The sequence below is a fragment of the Peromyscus californicus genome, unplaced genomic scaffold (assembly GCF_007827085.1).
Source record: "Peromyscus californicus insignis strain IS unplaced genomic scaffold, ASM782708v3 Scaffold_3__1_contigs__length_106647218, whole genome shotgun sequence".
In the NCBI taxonomy this organism is placed as follows: Eukaryota; Metazoa; Chordata; class Mammalia; order Rodentia; family Cricetidae; genus Peromyscus; species Peromyscus californicus.
The window spans coordinates 71454793-71479314 of record NW_026294551.1 but is presented as its reverse complement, the minus strand read 5'-3'; the positions used below and the strand labels follow the sequence as shown (position 1 = coordinate 71479314).

At 44.9% G+C, this 24522-nt stretch overlaps 1 protein-coding gene across 1 annotated transcript in view; it reads left to right on the top strand.

Annotated features, from left to right (window-relative positions):
- The window catches only part of Sar1b (secretion associated Ras related GTPase 1B), a 29080-nt gene extending 12421 nt beyond the window's left edge, over nucleotides 1-16659 (top strand). The window contains exons 2-7 of the mRNA XM_052757939.1: nucleotides 1917-1991; nucleotides 5340-5459; nucleotides 8208-8273; nucleotides 12630-12733; nucleotides 13650-13781; nucleotides 16059-16659. Coding sequence (XP_052613899.1) covers nucleotides 1934-1991; nucleotides 5340-5459; nucleotides 8208-8273; nucleotides 12630-12733; nucleotides 13650-13781; nucleotides 16059-16175 — 597 coding nt within the window. The 5' untranslated portion in view covers nucleotides 1917-1933 and the 3' untranslated portion in view covers nucleotides 16176-16659. The remainder of the gene's footprint in view (nucleotides 1-1916; nucleotides 1992-5339; nucleotides 5460-8207; nucleotides 8274-12629; nucleotides 12734-13649; nucleotides 13782-16058) is intronic.
- The last annotated feature ends 7863 nt before the right edge of the window (nucleotides 16660-24522 follow it).

Here is a 24522-nt window from a genome sequence, read left to right as displayed (position 1 = left end):
TGACATGTTAGACAGGCTCTCCACACTAAGCCTTTTTTTTTTTTAAAACTTACATTTTATTTATTGGGGAGGAGCACACACACATCCCATGTGTCCTTGTGGAGGTCAGAAGACAGTGTGCAGGGCGGTTTCCCAGGGACTGAACTCAGACCATCATCAGGCTTGGCAGCAAGTGTCTTTACCCGTCAAGCCATCTCACCAGCCCATACACTGAGCTTTTTCATTTTTACTCCCACTGAGCTTTTTCATTTTTGCTCTATGCAGGGGTGGGGAGGTGCATGAGAGAATGGGGTGGGCTTGTTTATTTGTTTTTGTTCTTTTGAGATGGTCTCCGATAGCCCAGGCTATCTAGCTGAGTCTGGCCTTGAACTGTTTCCTCCTGCCTCTACAATCTAGGTGCCGTCGCATCTGACCCCGGCTTTTTATTTATGGATTTCTGGGGCATCATCTCACTGAGGATGGCAAACTCTTGGTCTTGAGCCTATGCTCAAGGTAGCCCAGGCAACACTTGAACTTGGTGACCATCCTTTCTCAACCTCCTCAGTAACTGGAATCAAAGACTGGAACCACCAAGTCCAGCTTGTAAACTCTTACCAATTATTATTATAAAACTCAGAAAATAGACCACGCTGGCCTCAAACTCAGAGATCTGCCCGCCTTCTATAGAATGCTGGAATTAAAGGCTTGTGCCACCACATTTGGTCTTACTAATTATTACTACTATTGTTGTTGTTGAAATAGTTCAGTGTAGCCTAGGCTGGCCTTGAACTAGCTATGCAGCCAAGGATGTCCTTAAACCCTTGACCCTCCCGCTTCTTCCCTCTTCAGATGTCAGGCATGGAAACTTGTCATCGTCTTCTTTCTCTTCTGTTTTTTCTCCCCAACCCCCAACTCTCACAACGAATATTTGATAAACACAGATAGTTTCCAAAATTTGTCTTTTAAATTTTTTAAGGATTTTAGTGTGTGTGTATGTGTGTATAACAAGTGTGCCAGTGCCCTCAGAGGCAGAAGAGAGCTTTGGAAATCCTGGAGTTGGCTAGAGTCACAGGCAGTTGTGAGCCACCAGACATGAGTGCTGGGAATTGAACTCAGGGTCTCGGAAGAGCAGGAAGTGCTCTTAACCACTAAGTCATCTCTCCAGCCCCCCAATTTTTCTTTTTTTGAGACAGAGTCTTACAGTTCACCCGATAGTCTAAGCTGGCCTTGAGTTCACCATCCTCCTGCCTCAGCTTCCCAATGGCTAGCGTTACAAGTGTATGCCACCATGCTTGGCTCTCACTTAGTTTTGGAAAGGTTTTATGCCAGTTTATACTGCTCCCTAATTTATTTCCTTAAAAAAAAAAAAGAGACAAGGTCTCACCATATAGCTATGGATGGCCTAGAACAGCTGTATAGACCAGTCTAGCCTCAAACTTGCAGTGATCCTCCTGCCTCGGTCCTGAGTGCTGAGATTAGAGTTGTTGGCCACTATACCTGGCTTTTATTTTTTCCCTAGTCCTGGTTGTTATAATTCATTTTTGTGCCTTCCATGGACAAAGAATGGTCTCTAGAGGCCCGATAGTTTAATGGCATTTTGAGATTTATGCATCAGCACAGATGTCAGCCTGGATAACAGCCTGTTTGTGTTTATGTGTGTGCACACATGCACAAGTTCATGTGCACCACAATGTGTGTGTAGAGGTCAGAGGGCAACTTGTGGGGTTGATTCTCTCCCTGCTGTGAGGGTCCCAGGAACTGAAGTGAGGGTATCAGGCCTGGCGGCAGTGCCCGTCTGTCCTGAGCCTCCCCCAGCTCTGTATTACAGTTCCTAACACTTGTGTGATGTTGGCGGGTCACTCAGGCTTGTTTAACATCTGTCAGTATGTTGTGTACGTTGGCGATGCTGACTGCTAAATCTAAACCTTGTTTTTCAGACCGGTAAGATCTGGACATGTCCTTCATATTTGACTGGATTTACAGTGGGTTCAGCAGTGTGCTGCAGTTCCTAGGTAACTCCGCTTTGCTCTTTGTAGCTACCCTGTTTGACCCTGTTTATGTGAATGCACTTGTTTGGACAGAGCTCCTTTATGTAAGCCTGCGCTTAAGAAAGTGAGCTTTGAAATTATGAAATACATCCAGTGACTCACTGCCTTGAAACCACGAAATCTTAGGTCAGGTGTGGGAGAGCGCACCTGTGTCCCAGCACTCAGGAGGCTGAGACTAGAGGATTGCAGCAGGTTCCAGGCCAGCCTGCTCTTCAGAATGAGCTTGAATTTTAAAAAAATTATGTACTCTTGGATAATTTATTTTCTGCTTTACCCCAAGTTTCTTATCTATAAAATGGCTATTTTTTTTTTAATGTACTGGAGATTGAACCTCACACATGTTGGGCATGTGTTCTAGCACTGAACTGTATCCCCAGCCTTGGCTCCAATGAGCCTACTCCTAGAATTATATTTATTTATTTAGAGACAGGGTTTTACTATGAACCCTTGGCTGGCCTGGAACTCAAGGAGATTTGCCAGCCTCTGCCCCAAGCCCCTAGTGCTGAAATTAAAGGTCACCATGTCTGGCTTCTACCTCTTATAATTATTGTCAGTAATAGTTCTAACAGAAATATATATTGCTTCTTGGTGAGTTTATCTGCATCTTTTAATTCTTTATCTCATTGACTCTACTGTGAATGGAATCCAATGTGTTACCTTTGCCTTTGGTTTCTTTTGGTAGCGACTCTGACCCATGGCCTCTTGCATGTTAGGCTGTTGCTGTATCAGTTGATACATCCCTAGTCCTGTCGAGTATGCAGCTCATTATTATTATTATTATTTTTTTTTTTTCGAGACAGGGTTTCTCTGTGTAGCTTTGCGCCTTTCCTGGAACTCACTTGGTAGCCCAGGCTGGCCTCGAACTCACAGAGATCCGCCTGGCTCTGCCTCCCGAGTGCTGGGATTAAAGGCGTGCGCCACCACCGCCCGGCTGCGGCTCATTATAAACGTCTGTGTCTGGGGCGGGGGAGACAGCTCAGTCAGTAAAGTGCTTGTTTAAGCAGGAGGACCTGAGCTCGATCCCAGCACCCACAAAAATAAAAATAGAGGCTGGGAGTGGTGGCGCACGCCTTTGATCCCAGCACTGGGGAGGCAGAGGCAGGTGGATCTCTGTGAGTTCATGGCCAGCCTGGTCTACAGAGCAAGTTCCAGAATAGCGAAAGCTATACAGAGAAACCTTGCCTCAAAAAAACCAAAAATTAATTAATTAATTAGTTAATTAATTAAAAGCACAAAACTGCTGGTGGGGGTAGGATAGGACTGGCTGGAGAAACGGTTTAGCTGTGCTGGCGGTGATGGCGCACACCTTTAATCCCAGCACTCGGAGGCAAAGGCAGGTGGATCTCGGTGAGTTCCAGGCCACAAGAGCTACACGGTGAGACCCTGTCTCAAACAAATAAACAAACAGAGCCCTGATTGTTCTTCCAGAGGACCTAAGTCAATTCCCAGCACCAACATGGTAGCCAACAACCATCTATAACCAGTTCCACAGGATATAACTTCCTCTCCTGCCCTCCTCCAGCACCAGCTGTACACACGGTATACAAACATACATGCAGCAAAACACCTAGAGAGCTCAGTGGACTAAGGTGCTGGCTGCCACAGCACACAGGAGGCAGAGGCAGGCCAATCTCTGAGTTTAAGGCTAGCCTGGTCTGCAAAGTGAGTTCCAGGACAGCCAGGACTCTTACATAGAGAAACACTATCTCAAAAAACAAAAAAGAGGAAAAAGGAAAGGAAAGGGGAAAAAGGAAAGGAAAACGGAAAAAGGAAAGGAAAATGGAAAAAGGAAAGGAAAGGAAAAAGATTACAGAGATAGCTATGTAGCCCAGCTGGCCTGGAACTAGCATGATCCCCCTGCCTCCACTTCACCAGTGAATGTTGGAATTACAGATAAGTTTGGCTATGCTTGGATAATGTGTAGATTTTTAAATTGCTCTTTTAAAACTGAAAATGAGGGATGGAGGAGATGGCTCAGCAGTTAAGAGTACTGGCTGCCTGCCCTTCCAGAGGACCTGGGCTCAATTCCCAGCACCCACATGGCAGCTCATGTAACTGTCCATAATTCTAGTCTCAGGGGACCCCTCTTGTGGCCTCTTCAGACACTACATACAGGTATAAAATAATAAAACCTGAAAATAAGAGCTAGGCCTTATTTGGTGGTACAGACATCTGACCCCAGCTACTCAGGAGACTGAGGCAGGAGAATCAAAAATTAAAAGTTAGCCTGAGCAGCAGAATGAATTCAGAGCCAAGTTGGGCAATTTGGTAAGCTCCTATGTCACACTAAAAAGTAAAAGGAGGAGGAGGGTACAGCTCAGTGACAGGAAGCACTTGCCTGGACTGACCTGAGGGTGGCACTGCCACCCTCAAACAGAAACAAGAACAGAAAGCCTGAAGATACGCTTAGGAAGCCAAGCTTACTTATGCTCAATGTATTTATTTATGCTGAGGCAGTTAGAGTTGATTACTGTTTGTTTGGTTTGGTTGGTTAGTTGGTTTTTTCCAGACAGAGTCTCTCTGTGTAGCCCTGGTTGTCCTGGAACTCACTTTGTAGACCAGACTGGCCTCAAACTCACAGAGATCTGCCTACGTCTGCCTCCCAAATGTTGGGATTAAAGGCATGCAGCACCACTGCCTGGCCTTTTTTTTTTCCTTTTGGTTTTTTAAGACAGAGTTTCTCTGTGTAACATTCCTGGCTGTCCTGAAACTCTCTTTGTAGACCAGACTGGCCTTGAACTCACAGAGATCCATCTGCCTCTGCCTCCCAAGTGCTGGGATTAAAGGTGTGCACCACCATGCCCGACTCGGCCGTTTGTTTTTTAAAACAGTCTCTCTACATAGCCCTGGCTGTCCTGGAACTATGTAAACTAGGCATGATACACCTTCCTCTGCCTCCTACGTGCTGGGATTAAAGGCAATCATGTGCTACCAAACTTGGCCTGTTTTTTTTTTTTTTTTTTTTTTTGAGACAGGGTCTCATGTAGTCCAGGCTGACTTCAAGCTTGCTATATAGCTAAGAATTGCCTTGAATTCAGATTCTCTTGCCTTTATTTTCCAACTGTTGGGATTGCAGGTGTGGTGAAGTTGCAGTTTATTAGGGGTTTAATATTAATTGAAGCACAGACAGCGAGAGGCACTTAGGAGAAGGACATGGCACACCCAAGAGTTCTAGACTTCTCGAGAATTGCATTCAGGTGTCTTAACAATAATGGAGTACAACAATAACAGTAACTTTCATGTCAAATATAAAGTCATTTTCATGATCCATGATTGATGTCACTCTGACTGATCGGAACTCTTATTCTGCAGGATTGTATAAAAAAACCGGTAAACTGGTATTCCTTGGGTTGGATAATGCGGGGAAAACAACGTTGCTGCACATGCTGAAAGATGACAGGCTTGGCCAGCACGTCCCAACACTGCACCCCAGTAAGTGTTCGCTTCCGTGTGAGTAAGGCCGAGTCGCAGGCCCTGCCCAAAAGCTTTTTTGATTTGGGATTTTTGGTGGATAAAGTATGAGATTATTCAACCTGTTCCTGAAATAGCTGGGTAAATAGTAACTGACCTGGTTCCCAGAGCACAAATTAAGATCTAGAAGTACTTGACTTCACCATGAGCCCAGGCTAGGTTATAGAATAAGACCCTACAGAGCCAGCAGCAGAAAGAAACAGTGGGCTAATTTATATCTGTAACTGTCACAGTGAGAAGATTATAAACCAGGCAGATACAGTTTAAAAACAAGTTAATTGAAGGATGTGTGTGATGGCGCACACCTTTAACCCCAGCACTTGGAAGAAGAGGCAGGTGGATCTGTGAGTTCGAGGTCAGCTTGGACATCATAGTAAATTCTAGGTCAACCAGGGTTCATAGTGAGACCTTGTCACAAAAAATAACAATGAAAAGAGTTGCCTTCTGGTCTGCACATGTACCTGTGGCACACACATACCTGCACTCATACATACATAAAATAAAAATAAATGACATTTTGAAAGGGCTTAATTCTTAAAGACAAGGATGTGTGTGCAGAATTAGAACAAATAGCTGACTATTTTTTCTTCTCTTTTGCCTGCTGGTACTGTTCCCTTCGCTTACCCCAGGAATAGTTCTTGAGCACCTACTGTATGCCACACCTGGGTCGAGACACAGGAAACTGCAGGGCACAGAGCCGGTGATCTCTCAGCTTTTCTTGCATCTCACATTCATCCCAACTTGTATTTTTCCATTTAAAGCATCCATGGAAAAAGTAACAGCCCTGTGTCCTCTGATCTGGCAGTTCTACTACTAGGTATTTATCTGGAAAAGTGAGAATATGTATTCACCAAAAGCCTTGTACAGAAAAGAGAAAGAAAGCAGCAGGATATATTCTCCAAGAAAGAGGAATAAAAGCTGGGTGTGCCACCTGTGGTTCTAGTGCTTGAGAGGCAGAGGCTGGAAGTCACAAACTGGAGCTTGGTCTACACAGAGTTCCAGACCAGCCAGGAGAAATAAGACTCCATGAGAGAAGCTGGTCACAAGAAGTTCCCTGCTGTGTGACACCATCACATGGAATTTGAGAATTAGCTAGGATAATCCATGGTGATAGACTTGAGGTCTAGGTGGAGGCTGACAGGGAAGGGAGAGGGGACAGTCTGAGATGTTGACAGTCTCCTTCCTGTACCATAGTTAATTACATAGGCATTTCTTTTCTAGAGTAAAGTGTGCACAGGGGTGTAACCGTGCCAATGGGTAGCCAGCTATATTCAAGCATTGCCCTTTTCTTTTGGTGGTAACTTTAAATACAGACCCAGTTAAATATTTAATTTACTTGAAACAGTATGTATAATTCCCTCCCTTTAGTTTTTGAGATAGTGTCATGCTTTATAGCCCAGGCTAACTTCAAACTCACTATCCTTCAACTTCCCTACCTTCCCAATTGCTGGAGGTGTGTGTGTGCTATGGGTGTGTGCTACCCCAGCCAGCTCACAAAATAAATGCTTAACAAAATAAATGCTCTGGTGCCGAAATTTTCATTGTGATTATGGAAGACTTCTCCTTAGGCCATGAAGGAAGATAATAGAGTCTGGAAGTCTTTCCCGCTACAAACTAGGAAACTAGACAGAAGTATGTGTACACAGCTGTTTTCAAGCCCTGGGCAATAGCCGGGGCAGGACTGAAGTTCCTAAGAGAAGGAAAATGAACTCTTCGTATTCCAGTTTTCAGACCCAGGTGTAAGAGGAAGCCCAAATGACCCAGTCAGTTGAGGAGACAGAGACCAGAACTGGGAGGGTAGAACTTGCCAGGCACAGCACTGGAGGAAATTACTCCAGAAGTTAGCATGGACAATACCTATCTGTGCAGTCGTGGAGTAGAACCCAATGGACCACATCTGGAGAAAGAACAATTCCACTAGAGTGAAGTTCAAGAATACAGTAAAATTTAGCATGTATTACAATTTTATAATGTAGAATTAGTAAGACATGCACAAAGTAAGTAAGTGTGACCCATAACCAGGAGAAAAATCTGTCCGAAGAAATGGACCCAGAAGTGACGAAATGGTAGGATTACCACACAGGGAGAGACAGCTCGGTGGGCTGCGGATGGGGCTCAGTTGGTGGAATCTGCCTCGCCTGCGTGAAGCTGTGCATAATCTGCATGAATTAAGCATGGTGGATCATGCAGGTAATCTGCTCCATAGCAAGTTAAGGCCAGCTAGGTTGCATGCGACCCGACTGAAGACATTAAGTTTGAAAGGCTCTTCTCTGTTTCTTTTATTACACTTACTTAGTCGGGAGCAGGGTGTGTGCCATGCTGCCAGTGGAGGCCAACCGACAGTTGTGGGGTCAGTTCGCTCATCCCGCCCTGGGGGTTCTGGGGATCAAATTTAGGTCACTGGGCTCAGCGGCAAGCACCTCTACCTGTTGAGCCATCTCGCTGGCCCTTTTTTCTTTCTTTCTTTTAAATGTAAAGAGATCCTGTGGCCAAGGATTTAAAGGAAAACCTGTACTCAATGAGGAGATAAATGAAAGATAATAAACATGTCTTTATAGTCCAGGCTAGCTCTGAACTTGCTCTGTAGCCAAGGATAGCCTTAAACTTGTGTTCTTCCTACCTCTACCTCCCTAGTGTGGGATTACAGTCATGGCCCCTGTGTCTGGCAGATTCCTGATTGTATTGTAAAAATATCTTGTTTTTGTTCAGCTTCAGAAGAACTCACTATTGCTGGCATGACTTTTACGACTTTTGATCTGGGTGGGCACATCCAAGGTAAGATTCTATTTCTCTTAGTCTCTGTTTTATCTTAACTTAGTAAATATGGCAGCTATGGTCCAGAGCTTGGAACTGCATGCTCTTCAAGTAAGGCAGAGTAAGGTCAAGGGTCATCAGCAGATGTGCGCGTGCCTTAAGAGCCAAGAGGGTTTTCATGATCGTTCTGACTCACTGGAGTCTGAACTGTCTGAACTGCTTGTGCTGATGAGGTATGAAGCAAATTCAGCTTCCATTTTCTCTTTGCATCAGGCTCCTCTCACCTGTTGTCCAAATCCTATTATGAGCCGATGGTACAGCCCCCAAAGCCCGCAGCGACTAACCGTTTCTTAGAACACAGGCTTGTCATTGTCCCAGCGTTCTCTGTGGTCCTTTCTCTCTTCCCATGTCTCCCACTAAAACTGACCTCTTGTTCTCCCCTCTGCTCTTGCTCACAAATCCCCATCTCTGAGATGTGACTCCCTCCCTGGAGAAGCCACCCTGGAGCCTCCCTGGAGGAGTGCTCCAGCTGTACATCGGTGGGACTTAATGCCTCTGTGTACATTTGTGCAGGACCTGAACCCTAAGATGAACTTCTGTGGACTAGCATCCTGTCCGGTGGTTTTTTGGTTTTTGTTTTTTGTTTTTCAAGACAGGGTTTTTGTGTGTAGTTTTGGTGCCTGTCCTGGAACTCACTCTGTAGACCAGGCTGGCCTCAGACTCACAGAGATCCACCTGGCTCTGCCTCCCGAGTGCTGGGATTAAAGGCGTGCGCCACCACTGCCCGGCCCTGTCCGTTTTTTTGTATCCCAATCGCTCTTAGCATGTGGGGCACATGGTATAGCACAGCTAGTGAACGCTCCAGACCTAGAGGCCCCTAAGCCTGCTGTTAGAGCTAGTGCTCTTCTGGAAGCCTCGGGTTAGGGCTGGGGTGCCAGCTCTATAGTGCTGATGCTCTGTGGGAGAGCTTACCACCTCCCATGCACTTCCTTCTCAGCACCATAAAAATAATAATAGTAAAATAGTTTTTTAAAAAATGATGCAACATATATTTGAAAAAGCTTTTCAGTGGCCGTGGCTAGTGAAAGCACATTTGAGACACACATTTGTTAATCTCTAGGGTATGAAGATTAGAGAATTAGAATACAGAGCTGGGGAGATGGCCAGTGGGTAACAGTGCTTCCCTTGCAAGTCTGGAAACCTGAATTCAATTCCCAGAATCCACAGTGAGAGGATAGAACAGACTCCAGAGGTTATTCTCTAAACTCCACAAGCTTGCTCTTGCACACATACTTGTACTCACAGACACATCATAAATAATAATAATAATAATAATAAATAAAATAAAACAGAATCAAATGGAGTTTGCCTGAAATTTCATTTTTTTTTTTTTTAAGATTTATTTATTTATTATGTATACAGTGTTCTGTCTGCATGTATGCCTGCAGGCCAGAAGAGGGCACCAGATCTCATTACAGATGGTTGTGAGCCACCATGTGGTTGCTGGAAATTGAACTCAGGACCTCTGGAAGAGCAGTCGGTGCTCCCAACCTCTGAGCCATCTCTCCAGCCCTGAAATTTCATTTCTATAGTGCTTTCCAGATGGACTATAAAGCTCAAGTCAGAGAAGAGAGTGGTTTCTCGTGGGCACTCTAAAAGTTGCCTTCTCACGGCTGTTCTTGTAGAGGACCGAGGTTTGGTTCCCAGCACCCACAAGGCTGCTGACAACTGTCCTTAACTCCAGTTCCAGGGATCTGGTGCCCTCTTCTGGCCTTCACAGGAACCAGGCACACTCTGTACACATACATACATACATGCAGACAATACACTCATACACATAAAATAAAAACAGTAAGAGCTGGGCGGTGGTGGTGCACGCCTTTAATCCCAGCACTCGGGAGGCAGAACCAGGTGGATCTCTGTGAGTTTGAGGCCAGCTTGGGCTACAGAGCAAGTTCCAGGACAGCCAGGTATTCACAGAGAAACTCTGTCTTGAAAAACCTAAACACCTAAATAGATAAATAAATATAAATAAATAAATAAAATTTGTTTTTTCCTTTTGAAAACCTTTAATGGGAAAAATTATCCTCAAGGTTTCCTATACTTTAATTAATTAATTTTTTAAATTAATTTATTTTTTTAAGATTTATTTATTTATTATGTATATAGCATGTATGACTGCAGTCCAGAAGAGGGCACCAGATCTCATTACAGATGGTTGTGAGCCACCATGTGGTTGCTGGGAATTGAACTCAGGACCTCTGGAAGAGCAGTCAATGCTCTTAACCTCTGAGCCATCTCTCCAGCCCATAGTTAATTAATTTTTTAAATAATAAATTTTAAAGAAATTTATTTGTAAAAATTCTTTGATAATGTATATAATGTTACTACTTATTAAAGGTGAAGGCAAATTTGAATACTAGTGAGATGGCTGTACTTGCTTATTTTTACATAAAGAGTTAAATCCTAGATAGAAATCTAGAATCCTAAATAGAAATATTTTATACTGTGAGACAGAGAATCTTTAGCATTTTTCAAACTCTTTATAAGATTTATTTATTTTTATGTGTGTGAGTATTTTACCTGCATATATGTCTGTGTACTACATGTGTGCCTGGTGCCTAGGTCAGATTCCCGGGAACTGGAGTTGCAGATGGTTAGGAAGCACTATGTGGGTGCTGGGAATCAAACTCAGGTCCACTGCAAGAGTAACAAGTGCTCTTAACCACCGAGCCATCTCTCCAGCCTTCATGCTTTGATTGATAGTCGTCAGTGTCAAGAGTGCTGCTTTGCATAAAGGCATAGTGCAGAATGGCAAAGTATGTTCAGGGCCATCTTAGAAACCATTGGGAATTCTGTCCTAATCCCAAGCTAGAGTTATTTAATGATTCCCCCCTTCTTACATGGAACTGAAGTCAGCAACTTAGCCAGCAGTTTTTATAATGAGACATTCAAAAGCAATATAATCCTAGAGGAGAAAAGATGAGTAACCCAAATAATAAATGGAAGAAGATAAACAGCACACTTATCATCAGAAACAAGGTAAACATGAACACAGTGGAGAAATATTTTTCAAATACCAAAAGAAAAGCTTTTCTCTAGATTTACTTATTTTGAGTGTCTTGCATGCATGTTTGTGCACCACATGCATGCCTGGTGCCCTTAGGGGTCCAAAGAGGGCATCAGATTCCCTGGAACTGGAGTTACAGATGGTTATGAACCACCTTGTGGGTGCTGGGAATTGAACCTTGGTCCTCTGGAAAAGCATCCATCTTACCCACTGAGCAATCTCTCTAGCCCCCATAAAAATGTTCTTATAGTTGACTATGAAATATCCTTACAGGGTTATACTTTGAACATTCCGGCCCCGGATGGTGGCACTATTTTGAAATTTTTCATTAGTTAACTTTTGTTCTGTTTTGAATACAACAGTTTGTAACTTAGCCAAGTCTATACCTGGTACTAAAGTCCTTTTGTTGTTGGCTTCATATTTATCATTAGCTAAAACCTAAAAAACTAGAAATGTCAAATATTAATAGTGCACACACACACACATATGTGGTTTTTACTGCTTACATTTGGTTGATGGGAGTTCACAGTGGTTCTCTAGTGAACTTAATGAGAGTCACTGTGTCTGAAGGTACACCACGTGTGTGCAGGTGCTTGTGGAAGCAGAAGGTGTGGGGTCCCCGTAACTGGAGTTGCTAGTAGTGCTTGTGAGCTACCTGATGGGTTTGGGGAACCAAACTGGGGTCCTCTGGGAGAACAGGAAACACTCTGAAGCACTGAGCCATCTCTTCCCCTCCTGCTTCTGTTTCTTTTCTTTCTTTTTTTTTCTTCTTGTTTTTTTGAGACGAGGTTTCTCTGTAGCTTTGGATCCTGTCCTGGCTCTCGCTCTGTAGACTAGGCTAGCCTCGAACTCACAGAGATCCACCTGCCTCTTCCTTGCCAATGCTGGGATTAAAGGGGTGCACCACCGCCTAGCTAAAGTATGGGCTTTTATTTATTTATTTATTTTTATTTCCAAGACAGGGTTTCTGTGTGTAACAGCCTCCTTTTTCTGGAGGGTAATGGGGATTGAACCCGGGACCTTTCACATGCAAAGTATGTGCTCTACCGCTGAGCCACATCCCCAGCCCCTAATTTTATTTCTTATTGGGAGGATTTGACATGCCCACAATCACGGAAAGTCTGAAATTTGTTTTGGTGTTCTGGGAAACATTTAGTACCAAAATCTTCGACAAAACAGGCAGTTGGTTGTACAGTGAAGCAGCCAAAGGCACGCCTCCGAACTCTGGAAACCTGGCTGGCGTCTCCATCAGCTGTCGGATAGGCTTGACCAACACATAAATCCTAACTCCTGATTGTTTTTGTTAGCCCGAAGAGTATGGAAAAACTACCTTCCTGCTATCAATGGCATCGTATTTCTTGTGGATTGTGCAGACCATGAAAGGCTGTTAGAATCAAAAGAAGAACTTGATGTAAGTTGAACAATTCTAACTAAACACAGTGAACTCCCTCTGGGCAGCCTGAAGGAATAGGTGCAGATTGAGCTGTCGGAGGAGCTTTCCTGCAGGGTCTGAGCAAACTCCTAGTTCTGTTGGGCTCAGCCCTGGTTTTCACTGGGGATGACTCTGTTTAGAACAAAGAGGGAGTAAACTGCATTAGCTCTTCTTAGTGAAGAAGTGCTGACACCCTTCTGAAGACTGAGTTCATCCTCTCCAGAGTGTGCCCTGCATGTGTGTGCATGCCTGCTCATTCCTGAAGCCAGTTATCCAGAGTCGTGTCATCTCAGAAGTCCATTCCTTCAACAACTCTCAGCCAATTGTCCGGCATGTTCACACCCTCTGCACCCTCTAGGTCAGATACTTGGTAAAGAGGCTCAGCAGTTTCCAGCAAGGCAGAACTAAATCTGAGACCACAGAGTAAGGAGGTCCATGATCTGACGGAAGGCTCGCCCCAGCCATTCCTTTATCAGAAAGGTTCTGTGGTCCTGGAACAGGGTCAGTTAGTTGCTGACTCTTCCTTGTGTTTGGTCCTCTACAGTGCTTCACTCAGCACTCAGGTCAGCCCTAAGTAGTTGCTGCTGATCCCTCTCAAGCTAATTGCCCAAGGTAGGAACCTAGCCTTAGAACCAGAAGGGAAACCAGATTGCCCCACCTCCCAGGTGTCCACGCTCACTTAGTGATCTGCATCGTGTGCATCTCCAGAGAGAGCTATAGGGGGATAGGAGAGTCTAGCCCAGGGTTTCTTAGTGCTCACTTTCAAACGTGAGGGAAGTGTGAGTAAGCAGGCCAAGGTGTCACGATATAGTGAAGAGTGAGCCCTTGGCTGTTTGGCTTCTTCTCAAATGAGCTTTAAATCAGCTTGTCTTTCCTGTTGTTTGCTTTGTTTCAGTCACTGATGACGGACGAAACCATTGCCAATGTGCCTATACTGATTCTTGGGAACAAGATCGACAGGCCCGAAGCCATCAGTGAAGAGAGGTTACGAGAGATGTTCGGCCTGTACGGGCAGACAACAGGAAAGGTAACCCTTCAACTATCATACATTTCTTTCTTTTTGAGACAGGATGTCACCATGTAGCTCGAGCTGTCTTGGAACTCACTATGCAGACCAGATGGACTATATATAGATGAGCCCTCAGCTCCCGTTTTAAAGTCCTGACTGGCTGGGAACTCACTTCTATAGACCAGGCTGCTGCCTCTGCTTCCTGTGTGCTGAGATTAAAGGTGTGTGCTACCACGCCTGCATCTTTTATTTGTTCTTTTAAGTACTTCCAGTGTGTTGTTACCAGAAATTAACCTAGAACCCTACCTATATTCTACCATTAAGCCAGATTCTTAGCCTATATTAGGTTCTGGTTCTGAACCTACATTTTATAATGATTTATAGTAATTTTTGTTTGTTTGTTTGTTTTGTTTTTCAAGACAGGGTTTCTCTGTAGAATAATCCTAGCTAACCTGGAATTTGATTTGTGAATTGAACCCAGTTCCTGTACAAGAACACATGCTCTTAACCACTGTGCATCTCTCCAGTACCCCTTCTTTAATTTGTTTTTATTTTTATTTTTTGGAGCTGAGGATCGAACCCAGGGCCACTGAGCTAAATCCCCAACCCCTCTTTTTTATTTTTTAAAATAATTTATTTAATTTTATGTGCACTGGTGTGAGGGTGTCAGATTCCCTGGAACTGAGTTACAGACAGGTATGAGCTGCCATGTGGGTGCTGGGAATTGAACCCGGGTCCTCTGGAAGGGCAGTTAGTGTTCTTAACCACTGAGTCATCTCTCCAGCCCCTCCTTCTCCTTTTTACCATTTTGACTTACTGTGTGTGTGTTGCCTGCATGTCTGTCTCTGTACTACATACATGCCTGGTGTACTAGGAGGCCACAAGAGAGCACCCCCTGGAACTGGAGTTACAGACTGTTGTGAGCTGCCACTTGGGTGCCAAGAATCCAACCTAAGTCCTCTCGAAGAGCAGCAGCAATTGCTATTAAGCACTGGGCTGTCTCTCCAGCTCCAGCCAGGACACACTATTCTTTTGTTAATATAAATAGCCACACCAACCAATCACTCCACCAAAGCTCCTTCCTTTCTTTATTTCTTTTTTTTTTTTTTTTTTTCTAGACAGGGTTTCTCTGTGTAACAGTCCTGGCTGTCCTGGAACTCACTCTGTAGACTAGGCTGGCCTCAAATTCACAGATATCCTTCTGCCTCTGCCTCCCAAGTGCTGGGACCAAAGGCGTGCACCACCATGGCCTAGCTAGAGCTATTTTTATTTATAGTGGATTTGTTGAGGCATGGGGTGGGGCATGTTAGTACCGAAAAGTTCCAGAAAGCCACAGGACATGGTGCTGCATGTCTAACATCCCAGTACTTGGGAAGCTGAGGCAGGAGGATGACAAGTTTAAGACTACCCTGGGTGCTGCATAGTGACACTGTCTCAACAAAACCAAAAGGAGAAAGAAAGAAAAGAAGTATTCCCAGATAAGCCATGTAGTGAACTTCATGGTTTATAAACAGAACCTCCTCAGTTCACACATGCTCTTTCAGGGCAAAGAAATACTGCAGCAGAGGACGGGACTCAGCGCTCTATGCTCATCCTAGCCCTCTGTGCCTTCTTCGTAATGATCTGTTCCCCACCAGTTTTAAGCAATGGTCTCACTGTAGCCAAGGCTGTCCTTGAACTTAGATCTTCTTGAGTGCTGGGATTACAGGGATATGCCACCACCTTGCAGAATGTTATCTTAAATGTCAGCCAAGAAGATTTGGACTTTTTTTTTTTTTTTTTAAAGGTTTATTTATTTATTGTGTATACAGCAAGTGTTCAGCCTGCAGGCCAGAAGAGGGCACCAGATCTCATTGTAGATGGTTGTGAGCCACCATGTGGTTGCTGGGAATTGAACTCAGGACCTCTGGAAGAGCAACCAAGTGCTCTTAACCTCTGAGCCATCTCTCCAGCCCTCTTTTTTGATTTTTGAGATAGGGTCTTACTTTCTAGCCTGGGCTGGCCTGGAGCTTGAGATCCTCCAGCCTCAGGTTCCTGAGTGCTAGAAAAACAGGCGTGCCTCCATGCTCAGATGGCTGTTTTATTTCTGTGTACCTCCCAAGCTCATGGCTTTCCCACTCATTGGCCACATTGTCACAGTAGAGTAAGAAGAAGTTCATGTGTAAGGGGACTTGGATTCTAAGCAACCATGGCTTTATCATTGATGTCCTTTGTTCTGAAGGAGAATCTGCAATATGCTGCGAGTAGAACTTTTATTCCGTGAAACCCCAACCCAACAGCTCTCTTCTCTTCCAGGGCAGTGTGTCGCTGAAGGAGCTGAACGCCAGGCCTCTGGAAGTGTTCATGTGCAGTGTGCTGAAAAGGCAAGGCTATGGAGAAGGCTTCCGCTGGATGGCCCAGTACATCGATTAGCAGCCACCCTGCCCGCTCACATCCGGGCCTCTGAGATCATCCCCCAACATGCATAACTTGAATTCAATAGACTTTTGTTGGTTTCAGAATAGGTGTTTTTTAGATTATTAATATATCTACCTGAGTGGAAATTGCAAACTGATTCAAGTTTGAATATCACAATGTTAGCTTTCTAATTCCATACAGATAGTTTTTACAGTTTACAGCCCCACATCAACCCCATCACCGTTTATAAAGATCAGCTTCCCAGCAGTACATTTGAAGCACTTTTTAACGATGTGAAACTACAAATATAAACCATATTTAAAAGCTCATCATGTGAAACTTTTATGTACTTTTTGGAAATAGTTTTTCAATTTTAGATTGTCTGCCTATCTTATGTACAGTTAAAATCTGCTTATCAGTGATTGCATGATGCCTTACCGTTTTCAAGACAACTTTTTCTTATGCAAACGTCATGCAATAAAACAAACTCCAACATTTGGCTCTTTGTTGCACAACTGTTTCATTTGGGTGTATCATATGTGGCTAGTGTGCTCTGAAAATGTGAGGGTTTAATATCACACATAGGAGAGGGTGGCTGATGGGCACGGAGGTTCCTTCAGATGTCAGAATGGTGCTGAAGCCCTTGCCCTTAGCACACAGCAGTTGGAGTCCAGTGCCTGACTCCAGGGTTCCGAATCCTCCATTTTCCTTACCAGTCATTCCACCGGCCATTGCTACCACGGCCGCTGTCTGTGGCCTATCCTGTCCTGCAGGCTCTTCACCCCACACTAGCAACTCTCGGAATTTAGTGATTCCTTGTCAAGACTAGTGACAGATGACCCGGCTGTCCACATTGAGAGTCACTCCCAGGGCTCCCAAAGGGAGCAGCCTAGCTTAGAGACCTGCGTTGCCCAGGGGAAGCCATGGCTCTAAGGTGGGGCTCTGCTCCCATCCTGCGGCTCCTCTGCACTGGGCATGCGTGCTTTCCCGAGAGGAGGAAGATGAAAGCTTGTTTGGGGCCGTCTTTATCTCGCTGGCACTCAGCTCCCATAGCACAAAGCCCTGGCTTCTGCATGTGATAACTACTGTGAGTGTTCACATGTTACTGCTCTGTTCACGACTACAGCTATGGTTAGTTGTTTAAAGCGTTTTAATTCCCCAAAAAGCTCTTAATGCCTGAAACTACTCCCATCATTAACAAAAATGAAAAGTGCCAATATTTTTGTTTTTGAGTCAGCCTTTGTTCATGCGGAGGAGAGCAGGCTGGCATGCTCATCTTAGATGGTGCCTAAAAAAAAAAAATGGGGACCAGTTGCTCTGCCTTAGGTCTCCCTGATTTTGTTTATTTTTTTTTTCTGTCTGTAAATCCATATTATTTATATTTCTCCAGATCGGAAGCAATCATGATAATCGAGTATAGTCGTTTTTCATTTCCACAAGTTTATGTTACCTTTTCAACCAATGATGTGTATAATTGGAAAAATCAAAACCTACTCTTCTCTAAAAAGAGTAGAAAAGCCGTCCCCAGGCTGGGCCAAAGGATCAATGCCAGACAGTGCAGCCTAGATATGACGGATTTTACCTTCTGACACTGACCAAGAAGATGTGACAGGCTTCTCCAGGCTGCTAAAAAAAAAAAAAAAAAAAGATTGCTTTTGTTCTGCATTTGGCCCCAGATATTAAAAAAAAAAGGGGGGGGGGACTTTAGGATATGACTAGGTCCCAGCTGTTAAAAATAGTTCCAAAAGTCTACAATAATCAAGACAGAGGACATAGGCTTTTAAAGTCCTATAGAAAACCCTGGTGTCCGCCCCGGCCCTGGGTCCTGGACATCAATGAACCCTTCCAGCTCTATGTAGATGAGGGCCGGGAACCGCAAAGCAAATTCTTTTTTTTTTTTTTTTTTTTTTTGGTTTTTCGAGACAGGGTTTCTCTGTGTAGCTTTGCGCCTTTCCTGGATCTCGCTCTGTAGACCAGGCTGGCCTCGAACTCACAAAGATCCGCCTGGCTCTGCCTCCCGAGTGCTGGGACCAAAAGCGTGCGCCACCACCGCCCGGCCAAAGCAAATTCTTATTCAATTCTTGGGGCTTTGGAAGCTGCTGATGGCCTATCTATCCAAGAGGTTTGACCCAATCTCGGTTGGGTGGCCAGTGTGTATTCCGGCAGTAGCTTTTTCGGTGAAGGAGGCTAAGAAAGCTGACTAGAACAGGCAGTGTTCCTGGCTGCCCCACAATTGGTTGATGCCATCCTATTGGGCACTCTGGAAAGATGATGTCAAACACATTGGTGACTCATTACCAAGCACTGCTCCTGGACCAGCCCCATACCAGATTCTGTAAAACATCAGCCCTCAACCCTGCTGCTAGCCTGTTACCAGATGACGTCCCTGCAGAACCTCTGCGTGACTGCCCTGAGGTAATGGACCTGAGTCAAGCTGTCAGGCCTGAACTGACCAATGCCCTGTTGCAGAAGGTGGATGAGGTACTGTATACTGAGGGGAGCAGTTTTGTCCAGAATGGAATCAGGTACAACGGGGCTGCAGTGGAAACCCAGGATGGGACTGTTTGGTTGCAATTACTTAACCAAGGGTCCTCAGCTCAGTGAGCCAAGCTCCTAGCACTTACTCAGGCACTCTGTTGGGGAACAGACAAGTCTGTCACTATATATACTGATAGCCAGTCCACCTTTACCACAGCCCACATACATGGGGCCCTGTACCGAGAAAGAGGGATCCTCACCTCCATCCAGAAGATCAAGAACAAAGAGGAGATCTTGACACTCTTAGAAGCCATCTGGCTACCCAAGGAAGTACCCATTGTGCATTGCAAGGGACAGCAAAAGGGAGACCCTCAAACACATGGTAACAGGAGAGCAGACTTGGCTGCCTGGGAGGTGTCCCTAGAACCAGTCGGTCCCCTCTAGGTTTCGGTTGACCTGCTTTAATGCCCAGACTATACTTTGGAGGAGACTGACCGGGCCAAGCGAGAGGATGCCAAACAAGATGAAAAGGTCTGCTGGATGTCGCCAGACAAAAGGAAGGTCTGTATTTTTATTTTTATTTTTATTTTTTTAAGACAGGGTTTCTCTGTAGCTTTGGAGCCTGTCCTGGAACTCACTCTGTAGACCAGGCTGGCCTCGAACTCACAGAGATCCACCTGTCTCTGCCTCCCACGTGCTGGGATTAAAGGTGTGTGCCACCACTGCCCAACTAAGGTCTGTACTTCTAATAGCTCTTGAAAGCCAACTAGTAATGGAGCGCCACCAAGCCACTCATCTTGGGGGGGTGGTACAGTTCCAAAAAACTTCCGAGCTCCTCAGACTCCACTCTATGCCCCAGCCAAAGAGTTCTCCGGAGGGGGAAATGCTTCCTACTCTAAGGTGGCTTGCTCTCAAACCTCCTTTCCTACTCTGACACTGGGATCAAAGAAACAAAGATGATGATAGAGGATGCTCCTAACCTGTCTAGAAAGGGAGCTGCTGCATCTGGCAGCAACCCTTCTGCCAGAGGCATGCACATGGTGCACTTTACACACACACACACACACACACACACACACACACACACACACACACACAGGCAAGACACTCGAATCCGTAAAATAAAAGTAAATCTTAAAAAAAGGAGGTGTGTGGATGGAGCATGGAGCTCAGTGGTAGAGTGCTTGTCTAGCATGTACAAGCTATGAGTTCAATCCCTGGCACAAAAAAAAAAAAAACAAATTTAGTATTGTTTGTATTGTATTGTTTAAACATATAAAAAAATTGGTGATGTTTCAAAAATTCAAGAAAGCATGACAAAAAATAGAGATTAAGAGATATAAAGCAGAGCTGGGCAGTGGTGGCGCATGCCTATAATCTCAGTACTCAGGAGGCAGAGGCAGAGGCAGGTGGATCTCTGTGAGTTCGAGGCCAGCCTGGTCTACCAAGTGAATTCCAGGACAGCCAGGACTGTTACACAGAGAAACCCTGTCTCGGAAAACAAACAAAACAAAACAAAAAACCCAAAACAAACAAAAGAGATATAAAGCCCTTAATACAAAATAAATAGAAAATAAATGGTTACTTATATTAATATAAAAAAGGTTCTATACCCATCTAACTGGGTATAGTAGCTCATACCTGTAATCCCAGCTTCTGGGTAGCTGGGGCAGAAACTGTTCCAAACATTTGAGCCCAGCCTGAGGTACAGCATAAGGCTCTGTCTGGTTGATAAACCCCACTCCCACAAAAGCAAAAATAAACGTGGTAGTGTTCTCCTATAATTAGGTAGGAGAGTCACAAAGTTCAAGGCCAGAGTGGACAACAGAACTGGACCCTCTCTTAAAAAATGTTCTACACTGAGTTAAGAAAAATAGTTATGTTCTGATCAAGAGCGAAATTATCAAAACTACACATTGAAGCTTCTCATCTGTTATTGTTAATCTAAATTTCAACTTAATGCTTTTTGTCTATTTCAGACAGTGTCTGTATAGCCCTGGATAGCCTGGTACTCCAGGGTGGCTTTGATCTCACAGAGATCTTCACACCTCTGCCTCAGGAATTGTGGCATTAAAGACATGCATTTCCAAGCATGATCAGGTTTTTACATTTTATCAACAACAACAACAAAAACAAAACAAAACAAAACCAGCAAGCCCGTGTGAAAGTGTTACTGCTACCGGCCTTAGGCTCAACTATAGAAAGTGTGATAGCTCCTCCATGAGGAAGTCCTTGGATTCTGTTAAGACCTTCTCAGTCCAGAGTCCAGTCAATGTCCTCCCTTGACATTGTAGGCTAGCCGGGATTTAAAAGGTCTCCAGTACAGGAGGAGTCCACAGTTTGCTGAAGGTACCTTTCTGAACCATCAAGAACACTGACCCTCCATGATTGCTCAGGACTTTGGTGACACTTTCTTACACAACACAAAGATATCAGATGAAGCAGTGTACTCCAGAGCAAGCTTGGTTTCAGTGTGCCCCACCCTGGGGGAAATCGATACCAACAGTGACTTTTTGGAGAAGCCACATGGAAGTGCGGGCACAGTCCAGCGAGTCTTTAAAACGGGATGTTATGTTTACATTTTAGTTGAATTATTTTGGGAGTTTCAGGAGTAAACGAGGATGGCAATTTTATAGTTCCTGTTGAGATTTCAGAACCAAATTCATTACCAAATATCAAACAGAAAAGATTCCTGTCCAAATGGCCAACCTCATACGGGTTTCCACATTCCCTGCTCCTCATGGCCTAGTGATCAGTCGGCTGCCATTGGAGTCCACAGCACTTGGGGAATGGAGCCAGGGTACTTTTTAATGAAGCAAGTGTGTAGCTGAACGCAGAGCACATTGGTAAGTTGCTGGGAAATGGCTCGGTGTTACACTCATTTGAACTCTCAGTGCTGTAGAGCTGAAGTCAGTGTGGATTCTAAGGACAGTGTGTCCAGAGCATCCAGCATGACTCAAGACATTTCTGTTTGCCTTTGTATAGTTATAAAGAAGAGCTAGCTGTTACACGTTCTTGTGTTAAATTGATCACGTTTTACTATTTTATTATTTTTTTTATTTTGCTTTTTGAGACAGGGTTTCTCTGTGTAACAGCCCTGGCTATCCTGGAACTCACTCTGTAGACTGGCCTCGAACGCACAGAGATCCATCTGCCTCTGCCTCCTCAGTGCTGAATTAAAGCGTGCGCCACCACCGTGATGGGTGATGTCATTCTGTATGCTATAAAAATGCGTTGCTCTGATTGGTTGATAAATAAAGCTGTTTGGCCAGTGGTGAGGCAGAATAAGTTAGGTGGGACATTCTAACTGGAGAGATAGGAGAGAAGAAAAGAGAGCAAGGAGCTGCTGCTAGCCACTGCCAGGAGAAGCAAGATGTAAAGATACTGGTAAGCCACAAGCCACGTGGCAAAGTATAGATTTATAGAAATGGGGTAATTTAAGATGTAAGAGCTAGCTAGCCAGAAGCCTGAGCTGTAGCTAGAGTTTTCCTGCCTGGCCCACAGTCAGGACAAATCTCTCTCACCCGCCAGTTCCACAGGCTCTCAGACCCGACCAAGTAAACACAGAGACTTATATTGGTTACAAACTGTATGGCTGTGGCAGGCTTCTTGCTAACTGTTCTTACAGCTTAAATTAATCCATTTCCATTAATCTATACCTTGCCACATGGTTCATGGCTTACCGGCATCTTCACATGCTGTTTGTCATCATGGCGGCTGGCAGTGTCTCTCTGACTCAGCCTTCCACTTCCCAGCTTTATTCTCCTCCTTGTCCCGCCTACACTTCCTGCCTAGCCAATGGCCAATCAGTGTTTTATTTATTGACCAATCAGCAACACATTTGACATACAGACTATCCCACGGCACTGAGCCATTAGGCCATACAGTTCGTAATTAATATAAGCCTCTGTGTGTTCATTTGGGTCTGAGTGGCTGTGGGATGGTGGGGGGAGGATTGGACCAGGAAAACTTCAGCTACACCACTGTCTGGCTTCCATCTTGTTTTTTAAATCAATGTCTTTCACCGTTCTGAAGTTCACTGATTAGGCTAGCTGCCTGGCTAGTGAGCTGTGTCCACCTGGTTTAAAAGCACAGGCCATCACACTTAGATTTTTTTTTCCCCCCGAGACAGGGTTTCTCTGTGTAGTTTTGGTGCCTGTCCTGGATCTTGCTCTGTAGACCAGGCTGGCCTTGAACTCACAGAGATCCCCCTGGCTCTGCCTCCCGAGTGCTGGGATTAAAGGCATGCACCACCTGGCCACACTTAGGTTTCTAAGTGGGCTCTGAGGTTCAAACTCAGGTCCTCCTGCTTGAATAGCTAGCACTTCACCAGTTCACCAACCGACCCATTTCCTTAGCCGCCCATGGTTTTACCTACACAGAGGTTCTCCAGCATGTACAGAATTTCCTGGGGAAATTTTAAATTTTAAAACTATCACTGTATCTCTGTTACCCTCCCCTCCCCCCCTCCCCCAATGTTGCTATGGCAGGACTAGAGAGATGGTCAGTGGTTAAGAGCAGTGGCTGCTCTTTCAGAGGACCCCTGTTCAGTTCTCAGCACCCACGTGGCCGTACACAACCATCTGATGTCCTCTTCTGACCTCCCTGGGCACCAAACACACATGTGATACACATACATACAGATAAAACACCTAGACACATACAATAAGATTTAAAAAAAAAAATGTCACAATGGTGTCAGTGATGACCACTGGGCATGACAAACAGGCAGATAACTGTGAAAAAATAAAATGAAATTTTCTTCCTTACTGGCTCCTGGGGTTTGGGTTAATGGAGAACAGACTTCCTCTACTCAAAAGAATTTGCATGGGGCTGGAGAGATGGCTCAGAGGTTAAGAGTATTGGCTGTTCTTCCAGAAGTCCTGAGTTCAATTCCCAGCAACCACATGGTGGCTCACAACCATCTATAATGAGATCTGGTGCCCTCTTCTGGCCCTCAGGCCAAACACTCACTGTATATATAATAAATAAATAAATCTTTAAAAAAAAAAAAAAGAATTTGCATGAGAAATGGCTCAGCAGTTTAGAGCACCTGGCTGCTCTTCCGGAGGAAGGTTCAATTCCCAGCACCCACATGGCAGCTCACAACTGTCTCCAGTCCCAGTGTGATCTGACGCCCTCTTCTGGCCTCCACAGGCATTGTATGCATGTGAAGCACAGACATACACCCATACACATAAAAATAATAAATAAAATGTTAAGAAAAAGTGACTTAAAAAGTTTGCATGTGCTGGGCAGTGGTGGCACACATCTTTAATCCCAGGCCTGGGGAGGTAGAGGCAGATGGATCTCTACGAGTTCAGGCCAGTCTGGTCTACAGAGTGAGTTCCAAGACAGCCAGGGCTACACAGAAAAACAGAAGGGAAAAAAAAAAGGAAAAAACACAAAGAAAGTTTAATATGCAATTCAGTGGGACTGCAGTCCTATTTCATCTGGCACAGGCCACGTTGCGGAAAGCTGAGAGGATATAAACACGACCAAGAATTGGCACCACCTTCCAGGTCTCATCTAGATCTCAGGTTTTCACTGCCCCCAACCAGACCTTAAGCTTGAGTTGGTTTCTAGTCCCTGGTTAGGAAGCCAGACAAGGTTGGTCGCAGTCTAGAGAAAAGCACCCTGACTTCCCTCCGCTTAGGGCCTTCAATACTGAGAAGGGGGGGGGGGACCCTCAGTAAGTCAAGGCGGGAGAGCTTTAACCCACTCTGGCTGTAGAGAATCTAAGTGCTCTCCCCTGCAGACAAAACCCTGTGACTCCAGGACCACGCTCAAACGCTCAACAGCTCCTGGGGAAGCCAGCCGGGGCTGCTTTCCTTCCCCGACCGCCTGGCAGCAGATGGCAGGGCGCGGAGCTATTTAGAGAACG